At 42.5% G+C, this 15,555-nt stretch overlaps 1 protein-coding gene across 1 annotated transcript in view; it reads right to left on the bottom strand.

Annotated features, from left to right (window-relative positions):
- Nucleotides 1-239: 239 nt before the first annotated feature.
- LOC126161511 (putative uncharacterized protein DDB_G0271606) overlaps nucleotides 240-15,555 on the bottom strand; it is a 477,313-nt gene continuing 461,997 nt past the window's right edge. The window contains exons 2-3 of the mRNA XM_049917416.1: nucleotides 6,930-8,777; nucleotides 240-659 (exon numbers count right to left, since the gene is read on the bottom strand). Of these exons, the coding sequence (XP_049773373.1) occupies nucleotides 444-659; nucleotides 6,930-8,777 (2,064 nt within the window). The 3' untranslated portion in view covers nucleotides 240-443. The remainder of the gene's footprint in view (nucleotides 660-6,929; nucleotides 8,778-15,555) is intronic.

Below are 15,555 nucleotides of genomic sequence, written 5' to 3'. Positions count from 1 at the left end.
AAAGATGATTTTATATCTATTGTGAAGAGATCAGCTGCAGTGGGGAAAGGAGACGTCTTGTTTGCGGCGTGAGCTGAATTGCAGAGCTTCTGTTGCGTAGTACACTGTGACTGCTACATACAGTATATTGTTGTGACGTAAGCGTAGTAACAAAGATATTAGCGTATGTCATTTTCCCCACTTGTGAAAATATTTTCAGCCCTTTATGCTTTAGCATGTATATGTCTTAAATAGGACTATTGGTCTTTTAATCTCTGTATTGAAACTCCTTTTGAGAATAGCAACGTGTATTGACAACAATTTTACAGTGGCTTTCTTATCGAACCTAAAAACACAGATCACAACCAGCAGGTCCGGGAAACTGACTGGTGGCACCTGCGCGTCGCGGAGCAGTCGCAGAGTCGGCAGGTAGCGGTGGGCGTGGCGTCCAGCGGGCAGTGACGTCAGAGGGAGAGGAAGTGGCTGAGCGCCTGGTCGATGAGTTTGGTGGGGGCGGTGCCGTCGGCCGTGTAGCGCACCGCCCGCAGGGGGTCGCCTTCGCTGTTGACGACGCCGTACTCGCCGACGATGAAGCCGTCCGGGGTTCGTTCCTCGACGCGGTACTTGCGGAAGCCGCGGCCCTCCACCACGTAGCCGGCCTTGTTGCCTGCGCTGTCCACCTGCAACACCAATACATCTATGTAAAGTCCGCAAATACGAAGCCGAGTAAATGAGTAAATCCCTGAAACCATCCAGACAGCCTAAAATTCAGGGCCCAGACACACTTCAGCGATTTCACAATATGGTGTAGCCTTTGGTACAATAAAAAAGCAAAACCATCCCAAATAATAGGCAGAATCAATCATTAAACTGTCCTTCTGCCCCTCCCCAAAGCCATCAAGGCTACCGGACACTGCACATCCAGATCTACTTCTACAATTTTAGCATCTGGTGTAGTCTTTGGTACCTTGGGTCCACCTAAATGTCCCAGTTAAGTGGCTGGATCAATCAGTAAACCTCCTCAAGCCGTCTATACTTCCCAACATCTCATATCCAGATCTGTTTCTGGAAATTCACCATGTGGTGTAACCTTTGGTGCCGTAAGACCATCCAAAAATCCCAAATACGTGGCTAATCAATTAGCGAGCCTCCCCAAGACATCCAGACTTCGAAAGACTACACATTCAGATCCACGTGTTCAACTTCAGCCGCTGGTCTAGTCTTTGGTACCTTACATCAGCCTAAACGACTCAAATACAAGGCTGGATCAGTCAGTAAGACGCCTCTTCCCGTCCAAAAAGCCATCCGCACTTCTTAACACTCCACATTCTGATCTAGTTCAACTATTTAACCATCTGGAGTAGCCTTCACTACCTGAAGAACGACAAAAATTTCAAATAAGAGGCTGTGTGAATCAGTAAGTCTTCAAGCCATCCAGACTTACCAATATTACACATCCAGATTCGCTCAATAGCTCACCATATAGCACAGTCTCCGCTTTAAAGTCGAAAATTATCCCAAAGACGGGGCTGATTTAGCCACTAAGCCTCCTGAAGCCATTTAGACTATCAATATTCGACCCTCAGACCCTCTTAACTATCTCACAATCTGATGTAGCCTTTGGTGCCTTGAAGTTATTGTCATTGGAAGTAACATGTCTTGGTTGATCAGGTTGCGTCATATTCCTTTCATAACTTCTTCGATATTTTGAGCCTCTTTCCTGCGATCTTTCTCATGATTCTTCCAAGATCTCAGGGTAGCTGAACACTTAATTCCTCTCATATTTTGAGGCTTATTATTTCAAAGACAGGTTTCGATGATTCTTAGAAGATGTCTATGTTACCAGGTGCCACAGAGAGGGTTTTACTTTGTTGGTAACCAGCATATCTATTCTGATCTTCAGGTAACAGTAGTAGCAGTATTCGTAGTGTGTAAGGATTGAAGAAAAGTGCAATGATTGAAAAGACAATAGGACAAATACTGGTTATGATAGTATCTACGCTTATCAGCACATAGGTATGATAATTGTTGGTAGGCATGAGTGATATGGTCGTAATAGCGAACGCAAGAAATGTATCACACACAAGAATTCATCGCCAGTTACAGCATGTGTGAGCTCTCTCTCGAAAGTCCTTGCAGAATAAGATTGCCATAATCAGGTAAGAGGAGTGTTAGTGATTCCACGCGTTTCTTTTCAAGCTCGAGAGAAACTATTTTCTTATATTTGGATAGTGAATTAAGTGACGCAGGAACTTTCTTACTGAGCACAGTTGTGTGTTCAGTCCAGTCTAAGTAATGGTCCACAATTAGCCCCAAGTCGTTTGCAGAAGATGGAAAGGTTATTTCTGTGCCGTCTCGGATTAATGGTGGAAGAGTTTCTCTGGACTGAGGGAAGGTAAGTCTTTTATGAGTGAATAAGATAGCTTTCTTTTTAGGTGGGTTCAATTTCAAACCCGTGTTCTGTGTATACTCTAATAAGGCAAGTAAGTCAGCACTCACATCCTGGTGGCTATGCACAGTTTTGTTGGACTTCCAGATGGGAGTAGCTAAAGATCGTGAGAGCAGAACTGATATCTTCGTTTGGAGATAAAAATCGGCACATCAGCGGATAATGAGAAAAGCAATGGACCCAACACTGATCCTTGTGGGACATGTGATACTACATATTTGCATTCTGACCTTTTTGTTTCAACCTTTACACACCGTTAGTGGTATGCAAAATATTATCGGAATCATTAGAGGGTCACCAACCGATGCTTTGGGCCTCACATTCAATTTTTCTTCAATACGAGAACGGCTGGGTAAGGAATTGTATGTGTGATGACGCTAGATATCGCTACGTCGTGACAAGGAGACCTTGTACCTCCCTAGCCTCTTGACATACAGAATCTTAAGGAAGATTTATGCGGTGTGCAGTTAAACATCACTCCGCAGGAAATACCCAGAAGTGAAGTGTCAGGAGTATTGTGTAAGAACGACATTCCATTGCCGCCGTCCCGCTTACGGAAGCACCAGAGCAAGAGCGTATTCCATTAGCGAGTCGGCTCTGTCCTTAGGGTGTCGATAGCAGCTTCACAGACGGAGCCGTGAATCCATCTCGTCACGCTTGTTACTGTGCTGCCGACCTTCCACGGGATGGAGTGCCTTCGGATAATTAGTTCCCTGCAGAGTTAGTCTCCCATTAGCCACCGGCGCGCTGTTCGGCTGTGTTGATTTAGAGGACAACGCAGCGCCCGTAAAAAGAGGTATCGTGCATGCAAAGTGGCAGATTAGCCCTCTAGAGATCATTACTGCCACGAGCGGGCGCAAATAAGATTCGGAAGACTGCACCTTAAGCTTCACAATTTAGAACACTTGTTAACGGGAATGGGTTCCCTTCAGTCGTTTATCTTTTCGTCAGCGAAGGTTGGTCTGCGGTGGGTGAGTTTAATATCCAATTGATGTCGAGGTCTCTCTCTGTCGAGATTTTAACGTTCTGTCAATGAGGAGGTCGTTATGGACAGGCGTTGAAATACCTGCCCGTAAATTTGTAGCTAAACGAAGACCCATGATATAAAAACACGGATATATTTCACCGAGAGAACATTTATAGATTGAGTTACTGAATTAATTTTAGGAAATTATTATAAATACGAATCAAGAAACAGGGAGACCAGTCGTTTAATGCAAAATATCAGTACCGAGACTCTACTTCGCAGAGAAGACGAAGGGCTTCATAAGAAGAGACATGATTAGAATTGAAGATACTAGAACAGAATTAAATATTTTCAACATGAATGAAAAAATTAAAAAATATCGTGAAGATTAGACACAACGCCTCATGAGAATGTCAGGTCACAGAACTTCTGAGAAGATCCTGAACAACAAGCCGAATGGCTAAACAGACATTAGAATACCCTGAAAAAAATGGAAATGAGTTTGTTTTTGAGTTCAGAACAGGCAACAGCCTAATCCTTGGGAGGAAGAAGAAGATGATAATAGTTTTCACTTATTAAACCACCTTTTTGGGCAATTTCATAATAATCTGAAGTAAATTTTAAATTACGGTATCCGTAAGAAAATGTTTCTACTGTTACGATTCTTTCATTGCATAATTCATCGCAGTATATACTTTAGCTCTGGTTTGTCTATAGCAGTTCGTCTCGAAAAGAGGTTATAAGGTGAATATCAACAAAAGTAAAACAAAGGTGAAGGAGTCTAGTCGAATGAAATCAGATGATACTAAGAACATTAGGTCAGGAAAAGTGAACACGTGAAGTGGTTGAATAGTTTTGCTGTCTGGGCAGCAAAATAACTGACCGTGGCCGATTTAGAGAGAATATCAAAATCACGATAGCAGCAGCAAGAAAAGATTCTCTGAAAAAGAGGAATTTTTTAACATGGAACTTGAATTTAAATATTAGAAAGCCTTTCCTGCAGCTGTTTGTGTGCAATGTAGCCTTGCATGGAAGTGAAACGTGGCCGATATGTAGTTCAGCCAACAAGAGAATAGAAGCTTTTGAAATGTGATGCTAAGGCAATGCTGTACTTATATATTTGTATGTTGTGCATATTTCTTTCAACAACTGTCTCATAACATCAAAGGTATTTTCATGAATCCATGGAAATGAAATTTTTTTCTATAGTTCGCTGCAAAAACACAGGTCACTTTTTGTTTTAGTTTCTAATAGAAAATTGGCAAAATGAACACCCGGCAATGCCGGTTTTGTCTGGTAGTTAGAAGTGAGACTAAAGGCGCGAAATTCTTCTGTTTTCATTTCAACTTCTCTTGAAAACAGAGTTACTAGCAATTTAGATACCTTAAAATCAGTTGTAAGATATGACGCGAGTGTTTGGACACATATAGATTCCAGCCAGAACAGTTAACAGTAGTATTAGCAGCCAAGTAAGTGGTTAACTCACGAGCGTGCACGCCTATGTATAAAGTGCGCCAACCACAAATAACGTTGTCTTGTATCGTTACAATTTTGCTCAAAAATTGCGAGCCCGTACCTATTCCTTCTTTACTGCTTCAGCTAACACACTGGCAAGTGAGCAGCAGTAGTACAGAATAAAAAGCAAGCTAGGCGAAAAACAGTGTACGATGCGTGCAAGAAATTTCCGAGCTAGTGACACAGTTCCACAATGAGACAGTTGTCTACGAGGTAATTAGCAATCGAATAAGTGGTTGGCTGTGATCACATGCTTAGAGAGTGTCACTATTGTTGGGTGATATTTGTACGCGTCATCAGAGTGATATAATGAATGTTTATTTTGTTATTGTTTAATTAAACGTTGTTTATCTCATATAATCGTTGTTTAATTAAACTAAGATTAAACTGTGATTTTACTCCTACATGTTTACCTTCTTAACGTAAAGGCATCTAATCCTTACATGTGTACAAAGTGTTATAAAAAGCGGTCATTGAAAGGGCAGGGAGGCTATATTGAAAGCATGGAATGAGATGACATCGAAAAATGAAGATGGAAATAAATAAAAATTTATGTGCGTTATTCATGAAATGACAATCGTACACTAGTGCACATTGTTATAAGTTGTCACAATGAATGATTATTAAATTCTGAAGAGGCATTGTTCACAGTTTCCGTTCCTATCATTAGTATATCTCGTAATATGTATGCTTTACTATACTTCTGCACGAATTTAAACCATTGCATCAACTTTTCAGAGAAAAAGTTCTGTCCAAGAAAATTTTGTGACAACCTGCCCGGTACCCAGTTGATTGTCAGAGACTTTGGAGTTAGATGTCACTGGTTATTTAGATAGGAGAAAAAATTATTAATAAAAAAAAAGTTGTACCAAGAACACAAATATCAGAGAATGGTATTGATAAAGCACTTATATATGGTTAAGACCATGTTAGATACTAAAATAATAGGGGAGATCGTGGTAATATGAAACAGGACTGTAATACGAAACGTCATAGTATTTGCAGCCTGCTAATATGTTTGCAATAGTTTTGAGTCGTATAAAGTATTTTCTTTTCTTTCTTTTTTGCTTTTGTCGAAGCGTTCGTTTCTTGTTGAAATCAGAATTTTTTCGTAATGCTTATAGCAGGAATAAACTTTTTTTTATTGATTTGACCTAATAAGGACCACATGAAATAACTTACGTATTCTTTCTTTCCTCCTTCCTTTCTTTCCAGTAATTTTCATCCTTTCCCCACACTTTTCTCATCTTTCTTCTGTCATATCGCATCTGCTTTTTCTTTGTTTTCTCCTGGAGGCCCTTGAAATCTTTTACTTTTACTCTGAACCTTTATCTTTCTCCAGTTTCTGCATCCATTGTTTCCTTTTCCCTCAGGTCTGCTTTAACTTCTTTTATCCACGCCATTGATGTTTTTGGGTTTCTGTTAAAGAACTTAAAAGTTCTTTCTGTTATCCCGCTTTCATCGAACGTTTTTATGTGTGCATACAATGCAACTCTTCTCTTAATCATCGTGTCTAATGTTTGCTCTATTGCTCTGTTTTTTCATAAATTTCTTGATTATTTCTTAATTTCCATTTCCCATTCTCATATTTTGGTCCCAAGATTTTCCTGATTACAGTACTTTCCTGTCGTTCTTTTCTACAAAAAATGGCTCTGAACACTATGGGACTCAACTTCTGAGGACATCAGTCCCCTATAACTTAGAACAACTTAAACCTAACTAACCTAAGAACATCACACACATCCATGCCCGATGCAGGATTCGAACCTGCGACCGTAGGCGGTCTCGCGGTTCCAGACTGTAGCGCCTAGAACCGCACGGCCACTCCGGCCGGCCGTTCTTTACTACTTCACCTGATTGTTTGGCTAGATTTAACGAAAGGCTTTCTGATGCATAAAGGCATTCTGGTTTAATAACAGTACTATTATATACTGTACACAGTTGTGAGACTATGTTATTTATCTAGATAATGTGAAGACCGAATAAATAATTTAGTTAAAAAATAAGCGATAATCATACCTGCGGATTTTCTGGCGCAGACACAGGGGCCGTCGAGGGCTGAGTGGTTTGCGACGCGTCTTGGGGCTGAATGCCGTGTGCACGGCCATTGGTGACCACACTCAGCTGCTCGTCCACTTCATAGTTCTGCTCCGGTTGCTCGTAGTTGTGCTCTGAGGGTTCAGAGTGGCTCTGGTGGGGGTGAGCTGGCGACTGCTGGTCCTGCTGCTGCTGCGACTGCTGTTGTTGATGGTGCTGCTGCTGCTGCTGCTGTTGGCCTTGGTGACCGAAGCTCTTGCGACCGCGCTGAGGAGTCCAGCCGTGGCGCCTCACGGGCTCAGGTTGGCTCGGCGGTGGCCCACTGTAGAACTGGACGCGGCTGTTGGATGTGGGCGACGACACGCGTGACTCGTAGTTGACCACGGCGGGCGCTGGCACCTCGACCACTGTGGCGATCGTCTGGTCGCTGCCATCGTCGTGGTAGTTGTGCTGCCTGTTGTGGTGGTCTCGCTGCGCGTGCAGCGCCGAGATATCCGATGGGGAAGACTCCTCGACGCTGAACTGGCTGCGCTGCACAGCCGTCGCCGCCGGCTGGTCCTCGGTCACGAGTGACGTGGGAACCACCTGCTGCTGGTCCTCCACGGCTCGTTCTTGAGACGCCTGCGCAGAATCGGGCAACGACGTCTGCGAGTACTGCCTCGCACCATCACCTTCCGTCCGACTAGAAACAAAATTGTCGTGACTGGAAGATTCACTGCTGTGGTGAAATGGAGAATCACTCGGTTGAGATATACCGAACGGTTTACTTCGTGCAGTGTTGGGCGGTGATGAGGGACCCTGCACTACCGACGAAGAGACCCGGACGGAGATTACTTGTTGTACTGTCGAACTTTCGGGCCGAGAAGTCGGCTGTCCAGGGTGGCTAACAACTATTTGAGTAGCTTGAGTAGGATGGGAGGAGAACCACGAATTGGAGGTGGACTGGGGAAAGGCAGTACTGTGTCCCTGGTAACTGTGGTCTTGACGCTGCTCGTGGAGCGTTACAGTGTGATAGCTGGGGCTGGGACCAACACTGCTGTGAAACAGGCTTCCTGTCTCGGCGCCTTGACCAGTTGACGATTGATAGTGAACATTAGGATCTGGCACAGAATTGTGCGGACTACTGCTGTGGTATGCAACATTCGTTGAGGTTTGGTGAGGGCTACGATGCTGAGTGCCACGTGTGTTTTCATCCTGACGCTGCACATAGAAGCTGGTGATCCTCGACGCAGACAGTACGCCGTCACTGGCGTGTTGGTCACCATCAGTAGGGTCTCCGGCGGTAAGTGATATCAGTTCCTGTTTCGATGTGACGATATCTGTGACTACCGATATACTACTGTCGGGAGGAAGGGTGACATCGGATGTCGTGGGAGAGTTCTGTGGCGGGTAAGTCCTGTAGTGGAGTTCGGAAGCGGAATCCTCGATCCGCTGGGTGGGTTCTGTAGAGGACTGGAATGTCTCGCTGTCGCTTTCTGCCGGTGGTTTGCCGTACGTGCTGCTGTAATCTTGCTGGCGGGTGGACGGGCCAGCGAGTGGGGTCTCGGTGGTAGCGCTAAAGGGCGTCGGGGTGGCGCGCGAAGTGGTCAGAGTGGTGCTGGAACTCTTGGGCGCCAGGCGGGCACCGAAGCCGATGTCCTCCGGCGCCGTGGTGGAGTCCCGCAACCTGGGTTTGGCCACCTGCTGGGGAGTCCGCGGCAGTGACGACCCGATGAACACCGACAGGAAGTCGGTCCCCGCGATCAGGTCGTCTGCTCGTGGGCGGGGCCGCCCCGAGGAAGCGCGGGCGGGTAGGCCCGCGCTCGGCCCCACTAGTGCCACGCACGTGATCTGCAACAAAGCGCAGCGGGCGGTCATTGCCGTGCACTCAAACACTGTACCTTACTACTCAGCTAGGCTTTTTGTTTATTTACTTTTGCGTGTATTTCACCTTTCTTACCAGGCTTCCTCAGCGAGTTCAGATGGCTCTGAACAAAATAAATAAATAAATAAATAAATAAATAAATAAAAAGAGGGGGGGGGACTTAACTCCTGAGGTCATCAGTCCCCTAAAACTCTTAGAACTACTTAAACCTAACTAACCTAAGGACATCACACACATCCATGCCCGAGGTAGGATTCGATCCTGCGACCGTAGCGGTCGCGTGGTTCCGGACTGAAGTGCCTGGAACCGCTTGGCCACCGCGGCCGGCTCTTCAACGAGAAAACATTATAGTTTGTATAGTGCATAGCAAACAATAATTGTTTACCGCATACCACACTCGTGTAGAGGAGCTCGATCAAATCGATATAAAATACTTGTGGCCCATCATGTCGGAAAACTACCTCAAATTTGCCTACAAAAACCATCAAAGCTACAACGTATGTCGGAGACTTTCAGTATTCTCTCATTCTCTGCGCGCAAAGTATTCTTTCTAGAGAAAAAAAATGAACACTTTTTACATCAAATTTAATGTAGTTTAGTTTTGTACAGGGATTCGTTTCCGCTAGGGACCGAGATTTTCGACTGATTCAAGAGAAACGTATAATAATGTCATTCAAACCCAATTCCCTCCCACCCCCCATTACACATGCACTTACCCAGCTCTACTCATGATTTTTAGTATGTTCATCACTACATGAATTGTTTCGCATCTGCGACATTTTTATCCCTCCGTTTTCTGGGCTGTTGTTAGATCATCTGCTTAATCATCCACTTATAAATCATAAACCTGATATTTGTGTGATTTTTACCTCAATTTTTGTGAATTAGAACAGCAGAAAATAAACAGTTAAATAGCTTTGTATGTGTTGCCTAAACTAATGTGCTTGTTGGGGTTCAGTTGAGATCGATTTTTAAGCGTAATTAGTTTATGCATATCGTTTGAAAAAGTCTTTTTTCTTTGAATACCTTCACGGGAAAGTGTACATAAAAATGTTTACGAAATAGCCGACAATGCCAATGGTAGTTAAACACAAAAAAGGCAAATATTAAAAATAATTTCTGCAGTTGCATGTTATTGCAGACTGGTTGGAGGAACAGCCATTAGCAACATACTAAAGGTCATGACAGCCGGGCTCGTGAGTGAGAGGATGCGGGGGCGTTTGAGGGCCACTTTTGCAGGTCTCTCTTGCAAAGCTCGGACACCACGGGCCCTAGCGAAAACGTATCCCAGTACAAAATTAAACTGCTTCAAATGTCCGACTAAAAAGATCCTTTTAAGTTTTTCTCTAGGACCAATAATTTTCTCGCAGAGAGCGGGAGAGTTCTGAAAATCTCACACGCCGCACATGCGCTAAAGCTTAAGTGATTTTTGTAGGTCAGCTAGTGATAGTACCCTGAACTGATAAGCCACAATCATCTGTCTCATATCAAATTGTTTATCACGACTTTCTCCACAGCACTGTGGTAGGTTGTAACCAATTAAATGGTTCAAATGGCTCGGAGCACTATGGGACTCAACATCTGAGGTCATCAGTCCCCCAGAACTTAGAACTACTTAAACCTAACTAACCTAAGGACATCACACACATCCATACCCGAGGCAGGATTCGAACCTGCGACCGTAGCGGTCGTGCGGTTCCAAACTGTAGTGCTTAGAACCGCTTGGCCACACCGGCCGGCTGTAACCAATTACCTACACCCTGTAGAATAATAGTAATTATATTAATAAAATCATTCAGCAAACTGGCCTAGACAAGACTGGTTGCGAAATTTGGTGTCCCAAAATCGGAATAGCTTTCATGTTTACAAGAGATACCTACATATAATAGATAGTGCATCTCAAAATACAAAAAAACAAAAAACAGTACAACACAGTCATCGAGCCAGAGTGCATTTTTGGGGATGAGACTCTCACTATACACAGAAAAAGAGACATCCAAGTAATATAAAAAAAGAACGAAAAGTTTAAATTATACTGAACGAGCAACGCAAAGACAAAGTGCAAATACAGAAACTGAAAAGTACCTCAACATGTATTCGGATATCGAAAAACGAAGGCTAAAATTCTGTAAGTGTTTTAAAAGAACGGGACCAACCACTTAGGGATTTCACGAAACTCGCAATAAAGCGAAAACTGAAATAAAGAAACTGATCAGTGCACTAACAGAACACCTGAAAGACACAGGAATTACACAACGTGAGAAAGGAAAATATTTAGGCAGAAAATTCACGACTGCACAAACCCGCAGCCGGAACAACTTGGTCCGAAGAGCGGCAAAGAGCCAAATCTGAGAGAAAGAAAGTTATGTGTACCCAAAGGACTGCTAAAACATAACGCTGAATATGCGCCTTGTTGTATAATACGTGGTCCACTGAGGCCCCAGTTTGAGTAATGATAATAATAATAATAATAATAATAATAATAATGACGATAGCCTTAGGTGAGCAAAATTACAGGCTGACAGCCTAATCTTGTTTTTGGATTTCAGGGATGACCCAGGATTTCTTATTCTCTACAATTCGAACTTCAAATCGTAGTAGAGAATATCAGGGTGCTTTCCGAAAGGGAAGACCCTTCCCAGAACAGATTTTTAACTTAAAACCAATAATTAGCCACAGAATGTTAACCAGAAACTGATAAAAGCATCGTTTATTGATTTCAAGAAAGCATTTGATTTTCTAGACAGAAAGACAATAGATAAAAATCATTAGAGAATTTAGTGTTATATTCGTGAACTTTAATAAATAGAATAGCTAAAGTGAAATGCACCGTAGAAACATCTCAGCCATTTAAAATACAAACTGCCGTAAGACAAGCCGACGGTTTACCATTTTTACTGTTTAACTGGGTTGTAGAACAAATTGTAACGATCTGGTACTGCAGCTAAGAAGTCACAAAACTGAAGCTATAATTTCGGAAAGAAAATAAAATTGAATGAGACAGAATGTGTTGCTTTTACAGATGATTTGGCAATGCAGAACAGTTGCTCAAATATATTTTATATCTTCCGGAAAGTGTAGCGAATAGAGCGGATCTCAGAATTCCAGCTCAAAAAACAAAATTTATGACAAATACGAAAAAAGGAAAGTAGATTTTAGGATTAATGAAACAAAAAGAGCATTTTTTGACAAGAACATATCAATAAGTAATGCATATCTAGAAATACATAACTAAAATTCTGTGCCAAGACCAGAATATTTACATGCCTGTAACAGCTTAACGATGAACTAAAGCGAGTAGAATAGGAACATCTGAAATAACGGATATTTAGAAAAATGACGGCTGCAGTACAAAGTAAACAGAGTTTGAAAATGGGAATCAATGAGCAGATCTCCCAAAATACGCAGAAAATATCAGAAATAATGGTAAAGCGAAAGTTAATTTTCTTTGACCATTTCTAACAACTGAAAGAGAGCAGGGTAAAGAAACAAGCGTTCCTGTATTTCTGCAAAAATAAATTAACAGTACCGTGGAAATCAGAAATAGGAAAACATCTACAGGAAACAATAACAAAGAAACGGAAATGTCATCAAAAACTTTTTAAGAATAAAACACGAAGTTTGGTAGGCTTTCAAGACAAAGGAAGAAAGAAATCTGAACTGCATCGGGGCTAGCATGAGCAGAACAAACGAAAAGAGGATACAGGGAGGAGATCGAAGAGCACTGGAGAAATACGAAACAACAAAGAATTGAACTGAAGATATTACTTGATCCCTGTTGGTCAATAGGAAGATAAAAAAAAGTTATACACCATTTTCGGGCTTCTGAATGTAAAGCAATTTTCTCATTACGTTCTTGTCGAATGTGAGAAGTGACCTGTGCAGAAACATAACAGAAGGAATCAACGTGAAGAATAAGTTAATTGGTCAGAGGATGCGCGAGAAATAATTGAGTAAGATTAGCAAATGGGACGGAAAGCAGAAAGAATTAGAGAGTCAGGAGAAAACTATAGATAGTTATAACGCTACATACTGGTTCCCTGTTGGATAGAAAGCAAACAGCTGCAGTATGCCGACAGCTGAGCTACAACGATGACAAAAGATGAAGCATTAACCTCCTATTGAATGCAGAGTCGTTCTGAATAAAAAACAGGATGCAGGGTATGGCTGTCGCATGGCTGAAGTGGGAAAGTAAATGGAGAAAGATTTAGAGTGTTATGCAAAGATACAGCCCTGATGCCTGACCTACCCGATCCGATGTCGTAGTTGCGGAACGCTAAATGGCATTTAGTATCCCTAAGACAACATTCATCATACAGTAGTTTGAACAACGTCCTTGAACATCGCTAGCGCTAACGGTTGAAAGACACAGAGTGGAAAAACTGTGCACCTGTGACTTTTTATCACTTAAAACGGTGTTTATTTTTACCGCTTTTAAACATACCGAAATGTCGTGAACGTAGTTGTTGTATATAATCTGAATTGGATTTGCTGAAATGGAATGAATTTCGTGATGCCCTGTAGATTCACTATTTGTGATTAGTTTTCTCTGATATCATCGCATCTTCACTGAATTCACCCTCACAATCTACTTACTGACTGTGAGTGAAACTATTTCAATTGAAAGGCATTAGAAAAATAAGTGTAACAGGGTCACAGACATTAACTAAAGAGTTGTATTTTACCTGCACTTTTATAGATTACGTCCCCACAAATTGGATTATAAATCGTAACTGGTCTTGGAGTAATTTGGTGTAAGTAAGTGTTAATTTACAGACAGAACAAGTGACAAGACCAAAATTAAAAAGAAATTGTGTTTCAAACCTAAATCAAATACGAGAACACAAAGAAGGAAACAGTTAGAAGACAAGATGAAAGAAAGAAATGAATAGATAAAGGCGTATTTCAAGGACTGCGCAGTTTAGTTGCTTAATCGTGGTCCTCAGTAGGATTATAATCGAAAAGGCGAAAAAAAAGGTTGGATTCCAAGTGAGAAATATAGAATTTGTGTACGACAGGTAGGGTACGTGATGAAGTTGCTGAGGATCTGTCGACGTACTGTCATCTTCGCAGATATTGAGAAGGGTTATAATGCTGTGGACAGACGTAGAGCTTATGACATTCTACAAGACCTCAGGGTGTGCACTGGTCAATACGTAAGACAAATTTCCTTGGTGAAATTTTGTTGTCTTTAGAACGCCTAAAGGCAATCAAATTTTTGGCACACACTCGTACAGTCTGCCACAGCTTTACCAATTTTACGTCAGCAATCGCATTTCATTACTCATTTAGAAGTATGAGAAGCAGTATACCTTTGTACAACTGACACCCGAGGCAGTACAACACTTGTGAGACAAAAGGAGTTCGGTGTATACAGCAGCACAGTACGTAATCTACGTAAGCATCTAGCCACTCGTTAGGCTCCTCGTAAAGTAGCAGTGAACTCATTACTAGCTGGAATGTGGTTGAGTTGTAAACAAGATACGTCTCGGGCAACGAACAGGTGGAGGCCTGTTTGCAACAGAGAAGAGCTGATCTCTTTAGCGCGGCAGGAAGCAGAATGAAGCGGCGTGAAGGCCAGACCTACACGCAACGAAGGCGTCGGCGCTGACGGAGTAACTGAGTCATCGTCCATCTGCAGAGAAATCTTGCTGACAGCGATTACTCCAACTCGCCATGTAAATAGGTCTTGCTAAACCTTAATGACCCAATTACCGTTTCTTCAAAAGGTAACATTCCTAGCCCATCCTGCTTTCAGCCAATCGGCTTCTGTAGCCATTACTTAGTTAAAAGCCCTTCTCTTTGCTCTGAAGAACAGTTATCGAATTTTTTCCGCTCTTCTGAAAAGTTTCAGGGGCCGAGAGTAACAACGCTCTCTCCATTGCGGCATACAGTTCAACTGAATAAGGAGGGAACAGTTTATAAAAAAAAAAAAAAAAAAAAAAAAAAAAAAAGTATCTTACTGATGCTTGACAACTGCTGTCTAGCAGGTATACAAAAGAAGGGTAACCTCGCTGGCCTTACGAAGAATTTACTGTTGGATAACTAAACCCGTGAAACCACTCGCACCGAGCGAGGTGGCGCAGTGGTTAGACACTGGACTCGCATCGGGAGGACGACGGTTCAATCCCGCGTCCGGCCATCCTGATTTAGGTTTTCCGTGATTTCCCTAAATCATTCCAGGCAAATGCCGGGATGATTCCTCTGAAAGGGCACGGCCGACTTCCTTCCCTAATCCGATGAGACCGATGACCACGCTGTCTGGTCTCCTTCCCCAAAACAACCAACCAAACCACTCGCAGGAGCTACAGCTTATTTTTTACACTTGTTATTTATGTGTGAACAAGGCCAGAACGAATTAAAATACGTCTTATTTAACCGTCCTGCCATTAAAAGACGTTGGTTATAGATTTTCACCCAGACGAATGGTCACATGCTGTTACTTAGCAGTTACAAACATGTATTAAGCAACGAGATAAAAATCTATGTCTAAACTCACATCTAAACACCGCGAAACACATTATGGTGTGTGACAGTGGATATTCATGGTATCACTATCTTTCCCCCAGCCCCCCCCCCCCCCATTTCTGTTCCGTGGGAAGAACGGTTGTCAGTAAATCACCATAGCATCTAACCTTCTACCACGATCATTTCGCGAGACGTGTGTGGGAGGATATAAAAATATAGTAGTTGTAATTAAAAGCGCAAGTACGTTGCTTTGAGATTAAAAAGTAATAGTTCCCA

Source organism: Schistocerca cancellata, chromosome 2, assembly GCF_023864275.1.
Source record: "Schistocerca cancellata isolate TAMUIC-IGC-003103 chromosome 2, iqSchCanc2.1, whole genome shotgun sequence".
Classification (NCBI taxonomy): Eukaryota; Metazoa; Arthropoda; class Insecta; order Orthoptera; family Acrididae; genus Schistocerca; species Schistocerca cancellata.
Note: the sequence above shows the minus strand (reverse complement) of the source record. Positions and strands in the feature narration are given on the sequence as shown.